Genomic DNA, 6,698 nt, shown 5'->3' with positions numbered 1-6,698 from the left:
ATAGCTGGAACGTGACAAGGCGCAACTAGGACAACATGGCCACCAGAGCTGGGCTGCAGTCAACTGCAGAGATTCACAGAGAGACAGACAGACGACAAATACAAGAAAGAATTCGGAGAAATATGTACACTAAAATGCACTACTGCATGGAGCAGCTAGTGCTATAAGAAGTAAAAGAAAGCTTGAAAAGGGGGTTAAAAAGAAGGTTCACCAAAGAGAATTGGAAATTGGTCGTACCGGAACTGCGCCAGAGTTGTATCCCCAACAAACTGTGTTTGTGAGCTTATTTTATCCTGAGTGTGTTGTTGTTATTCATCACTGCACAAGGAAATGACTGGAGGGGAAATGCACTTAGTGAATGACACTGATGTATAGCCTTAGTAAGTAGTGTAAGTAAAACCTACGGAAGATTGTGCTTCAAGATACTAGCCTCAATAAATGAATAGTCTGTTCACTAAATATGGGGACACATTTATGCTAAGCTAACTGACTGCTGGCTGTAGCTTCATACTCGCTGTATAGAGCTGAGAGTGATGATCTTCTCATTCCCATTTCCTAATATCTCCTAAATGTCAGAAATATTTAAAGTGGCTTTGTACAACTGAGTTAAGTGACTTCTTTTTATGAATTCAACTTTTCATTTGGAAGAGTAGGTCTGTTAATCCTTCTGTCAAAAGTTTAAGTGAAGGCCATGATGACTATGTGAATGAGATTTTTTTAGGGGAGACAACTTTTGGCACAACGCAGGCAATATGGCAAATATCTGTTCAGTGGACACATCATCCCTCCCGCGCACTACTGCCTGACTATCTCTGCTGTCGTGCTTCAGACCCAGTAGGCAGCCTTTTTTCTTATAGTCCAGCATCTACTGAATAATCCAAAATAACCCAACATAAAGAATAGTCCTATTGGATAGTCAAGGCTACGGTTTCTCTGTTGCATTTCAGCACGTTGACCTTGGTTTTCAACTCCCAAATTCTCCTCTTATATAATGTCAAAGAAGATGCCTCTCTCTAGCTGCAGTCTTATAGGTCTCACTGAGATTGATGGCAGAAAAGTTCAGAGTTCACTCCCCCCTAGCAGAGCTATAAACAGACTGGTGGAGATTATGGGAGGGTTTTCCCCCTCCTCCTCTCCCCACCTCTCTCTCTCTCCAGCAGTAAGATGATACTATTTCAATTAGGCTCCAGTGTGAAACAAAAGAGCTGAAGTGTTGGGCAATCAGTAGCACTTCTCACATTAAAGACACTTGCACTTCATTTCGTTTTTTAGGCTAAGACACAAAAAGGTCCTGTTTGGTGAAGATAATAATAATAGTAATAATGATAATAATAACAGTAATAATAAGCACTGCTGCGTATTTTCCCATCAGTGCAACAAAAAAAAAAAAAAAATCAACATCTGAAGGCAGGATTTCATTCAGTAGCAGCAAATATCTGACAAATAATAAAAAAAACATAAATAATGTGTTGACCATCTTGGATCTTACTCACTCACCCACCGTGAAAAGACAGCCTAAAAAAAATACAAAACTGTTTTTAAACATAAATTAAAAAAAGAACATGATAAATATGATACACTTGTATAAAGCTAGTGAGCGAAAGTGCATCATGGTCAACCCCCCTACCCCTGTCTCCATATTGAGGTGAAGTCTATTTATGAGGCCACTAGATTCTTGGCAAGAAATGTGTCACTGTCATGGCGGGTGACACTCGGTTTCCTCTTTTTGTTTTGCCGTTCTTACTCAGACCGATGTACATCCTTGGATAGGCCACTGACTCATAGGCATTGTAATTGTTGGCAAGGAGCTTCTCTCTGAACTTGCACTCGTCGCTGTAGTGTAACTGAAAAAGAAGGAGATATGGGGATTATTTTAAAATTCTGATTGTTTGAAGGCAGAGACAAAACAAAGATGGCAGAACATTTTTTCTCTTTTTTTTCTTTTTTTTTTTGGTCAGTATTGTTTGTTGTGATTACCATCAAACAATTGCTTTATTTCTGACTGCAGGGTTATTGTGCAGCAGAAAAGCAGCAAAAATGAGATTCTGAAATGATGAATGATGTGAGCGAGGCAGGACATGGGACACCATGCTCTGATTGTGCTGTTTAGCTTGTGTTATTTCAATGACAAATAATACAAGCTCAATTGTCTGGCTCATTGATCAATTGTCGTAATATACATGCATGTAAGTAATATACATCAATCAAATTCCATTTTCTTTTACTTTTCATTCTAAATAGGTCAACAACAAACTGATACAGTTATGGGTTGTAAATATTAAGTAACAACTAGTCACTGTGGTTCACTTTCATTACTTATTCATTTTTTTCCCCGCGGTATTACAAAATCTTTATGTTATAAAAGTTACGCAAACCTAAATTTAAGAAGTGTTGGTATAATCTGCTGAACTCCACCTAGGTTTTAAAAATGTTCCTAAAAACATTTTTGTATTGTCAACTTAACACTTTTCCCATTGTTAAAGGGTCATTTCTTAATGTTGTTCTAGGCTCTAGACTTTTTTATTCAAGTCTTAAAGTGTGACTTGTACCATTAAAAGAATTTTTGCTCCCACTGATGACACAGGCCATGTCCTCTGTACTCTATGGGACTTTCTCATCAATCAGGAGAGACCTCGCCAAGTATTTGATGCTGATTCCAATAATTTCATTCTCAGTATCTTTAACTCACTCAGCATACAAAATAAAAAAAGTCAGTATTTCCATATCAGAGACTGGTTTCTGGCAGAGTGGGGAAGGCTTTGTAACACTCTTTATCAATCAAACAATTTACAGAGTGAGTGGTGTTGTCAGGTGGATTCAAGACCCCTAAAATCCTAACCATCCTGATGAAGACATTTTTCTGCAGCATTTGTAAAAAGAGCTGGACATCACAAAAGATTTAACAAAATGTACAGAAGTAGCAACTTAAACCTAAAACTATCTATGTCTTCATCAAACCTGTGTGTGTGTGAGAGAGAGAGAGAGAGCAAAGATGAGGTGAAAGAGACACTAACAGTGTTAAATCACTCACAGATCCATATAGCTTTCCTCGCCGGCTCATGGCCACAAAGAGTCCACTGCGAACACCCAGCAGAGTCACTACTCCTCTCTCCACCGGAGAGATCTGCAGAAGACCTTCAGAGTGAACACACCACACATACTGAATCATCCTGGTCTGATGGAGAGATCCAACCCTGCTGCTCCACACAGAAACACTGACGTGAATGTATGTTTCCCAGACATTGAGATGGTCAGGAGCTTATCACAATGTTAAAGAATTCAGTTTTAATCTAAGGTTTGATCTGTAAATTCTGAGACATAACTGACTGGCCAACATATAAACATTTTACAGGCAATGCAGTGTGTCAACTACTAGATGCTCAATAACACAAGTAGCTTGGTTTTAGGGGGGTTTAGGGGTTTCGTCAGTTGCGGTAGTGTGTAAGCCTGATCTCATTTGAGTTTCATGCATTAAACAAATAAACATATGTCAATTTGTGGGTGTCTTTTTAAATGAAATTAAGTCACCTACTGTAATCTATTCTAACCCAATTTAACTCCCAAAATACTCCTAAAATATATTAAAAAATTATATTTTAAAAAATTGGTAAAAAAAAAAAAAAATCTTTGGGCCTGTGGAGATAAATGTCAGGTTTACTGAACCCCTGCTGATGCAGTTTCACCCTTGGCTTTGACAAACTGCTTGATTACGGCATAGTGACAATGTTCTTTGTTAGTCCTGTCATTTAAAATGGTTTGCAGTGGCTTGGATTTCTTACAGGGATATTATGTAATGTATCTCCATGATTTTTTATGCCTTCTGTTTAAATAGTACAGGAAAAAACACAAGCCACTTTATGTTCCCCAAAGCAGCCTATCAGTCCCCCAGCTCGCTGTGACACTAGATTAGAACAAATTCATCTATACACTAAATTCATCCTCTTCATGTCCGCAAACGAGAGCCGGAGTACGACTTGGTCTGGTCCAAACCACTGGGGTTAATCTGTCCTGACAGATAGGTCTCTGCACCATGTCCTAACTTTAGGTGCTGGCTCACCGCTGGCCTGGATCACAGCGGGCTCTGGTTACATACAGGACAGAAAGCACTAGCACATACAAGCTACAGACTCAGTGATACTACGGAACAAGTCCAGATGTTGGCACAAAGGAACATCTGTGTGCTGTTCAGTGACTGACTCAGCATCTCATTCAGTTGTGTGGATTGCAGTGACAAGGAAAGCTTAGGATCAGGTGTCAGCACAGCCTTAACAGTTTGTATCACTGACTGCAAAGTGGACAGGACTTTTGTTGTAGTCACTTAGTTTTTACAAGTGTTTCATTTCTACAAAGTTTATCTGACTTTAACAGCAGGCCTAACTTTACTCTAGTTATTAATGTGGTTTGTAGCCAACTAGCCATATTTAGCTTAGCCTATCTGAGTTAAACCACCAAGCAACGTGTCAAAAGAGAGGAAAATAAAAAGTAGCTGTATTTCTAAACAAAAGGTGACTGACACGACTTACTGTGACGATTTTCGTTGTGTACGCCCGTTATCCTACCGTCCGGTAACACCTGAATATGAAACCCGATCCCCACGTTGCAATAGAGGCGTCGCAACCGTTTGATTCCCAAGAGGTAGTCGCTGCCCCGGCTGATCTCCCCCCCCTTCTCCCCCGGGATTCGCGCCAGGGACCGGGAGTAGAGGGCCTCCAAGCGGTCCGCCGTCCCGTTCAGCACTGGGACGCATCCCGCCAGTCCGGTCACCAGGACCAGGACCAGGACGGTCCCTAGGGCCGCCACAGAGCCCATTCCGGCTCCGGCTCTGAAAGCAGCCTCAGGTCGTTTGTTTTTCCAACAGAGGGAGAATAAAAAGCGGCGCGGCAGAGAGGAGCGTGTGGAAGTTGCGCTCATTCCCAGACCGACAGGCGCACTGACTTCAGCGTCTGACCAAGATTGATCTGCAAGAAGGCTATGCAGCCATGCCTCTATATTTATACCTGCACACACATTACATCACAGCTTCACACTTCGAGAAATCTATAAAGTACGTTTTCACATTCAGGCACCAAAACGAGCAGAGACTTCGCTGAAACGAAATAATAGCTGTCTTATCAGGGAGCAAATTCAGAAATAATAATAGAGGCTTTATTATAAGAAAAAAGAAAACATCTCCTTTGTGCGAGCCTTTCATTATCAGCAACAGAATATCATAATTTATGTATGGGAGGATGTAAAATAGGAAACGGCTAAGTTAACAGACCACAGTGTCGAGACAGGAGACAGTTCTATAAATGAACAATAACAGGAAAAAACACAGGTCCAATTCAACCAAATGAAACAGCTCTAACTTAAGACGGTAGAAGGGAAATCATGTCCCGGGTCCTTGTTGAAAACAATGGTAAGACTAAATAGAGGATTTGCAGCATGATAAGTAGGCTGTCATTGTTGGATAAGGTTTTATACAATTCTGACATTACCGCTGAAACCGTCGACTTTATCTGGTTTGTCATCTGTCAAATGCGTTAATAGTCCACGTATCAAGTTTTTGACATAAAATAAACCTTCCACGACGTGAAAATATATTTACGTTATGGTTTAAAGGAAATATCTCCTGAAGAGATGTTTCTTATCATATATGTGCAAGGCTTATTCTAACAGCCTAAAGTTTGTTTTATTTGTTTTTTATTATTTGGTCATGCTTTATTTTTTACTTCCCTTCTTACAGTAACAAAACCACCTTTTTACTTCCTTAGGGTCACATCAAAAAAGTCCAAGTAGTGTCAAATTGAAGCAATAGATATATTTGAAATACAGTGATGCTTAAATGCTTTTACAAAAAACAAAAAACATGTTGTTGAAATTGTGTGTTTTGTTTGTTTGTTTGTTTAATTTTTATAACCAACTGGCGTCAGTGCAACATGTCTTTGATGCCATCCCAGACAGTCTTATAGACATTAAATGCTAAACTAAATAACCTAAATAGCTTAGCTGCTAGGTATTTCAGCGTTTCTTCCCTGCTATTATTTCTGCTAAATCTATGTTCAGCACTATTTCAGTCTGCTGAGTTTTATTACTTATCTCTATGTTCAAGTACTACAAAGTCTTCCCTGTCCTTCAGCCCGGAGACATGCTTCTTTGATCTCTGGAGTGGCTCTGTTCTGCTTCTTATTGACCATGCATGAAACATTTTCTCACGTTCACATTTGGCTGACCCTGAATGTACAATAACATTGTTTCTTTGTGTGTTGAAAAATGGCCGTGAGACAATTTTGTGGTGTTGAGGCTCTTCACTGATGACTACCAACCCCTAAAAATTGCTGAAATAAATCAGCAAATCAACAGGTTCGGATGGATGGACCAAAATAATAATCAGTGGTCTATCGGATCTCCAGGATGACTGATAAGGACCAGCGTAAGTGTCAACTACGGGCAAGAGGTGGGGTTCACCCTGAACTGGTCGCCAGTCAATCGCAGGGCTGACACCCAAAGACAGACAACCTCACACTCTCACACTCACACCTAGTAGAGTAGCCAATTAACCTAATGTGCATGTTTTTGGGATTGTGGAAGTAGTACCCGGAGAACACCCACGCAGACACAGGGAGAACATGCAAACAGAAGGACAATCCTGATTCGAACCTGGAACCCTTTTTGCTGTGAAGCCACATTGCTTGCACCACCATACTGCCTTTCGTTCA

At 40.3% G+C, this 6,698-nt stretch overlaps 1 protein-coding gene across 1 annotated transcript; it reads right to left on the bottom strand.

Annotated features, from left to right (window-relative positions):
- Window positions 1–801: 801 nt before the first annotated feature.
- On the bottom strand, window positions 802–5,323 carry fgf4 (fibroblast growth factor 4). The gene is made up of 3 exons (XM_046382993.1): window positions 4,524–5,323; window positions 3,032–3,135; window positions 802–1,844 (listed from the first exon to the last, which is right to left on the bottom strand). The coding sequence occupies exons 1-3, from the start codon at window positions 4,909–4,911 to the stop codon at window positions 1,668–1,670; spliced, it is 669 nt and encodes a 222-aa protein (XP_046238949.1). The 5' UTR covers window positions 4,912–5,323; the 3' UTR covers window positions 802–1,667.
- Window positions 5,324–6,698: the final 1,375 nt, after the last annotated feature.

Source organism: Scatophagus argus, chromosome 1 (assembly GCF_020382885.2).
Source record: "Scatophagus argus isolate fScaArg1 chromosome 1, fScaArg1.pri, whole genome shotgun sequence".
Lineage (NCBI taxonomy): Eukaryota > Metazoa > Chordata > Actinopteri > Scatophagidae > Scatophagus > Scatophagus argus.
The sequence above is the reverse complement of the archived record's forward strand: the minus strand, read 5'-3'. Positions and strand labels throughout refer to the sequence as shown.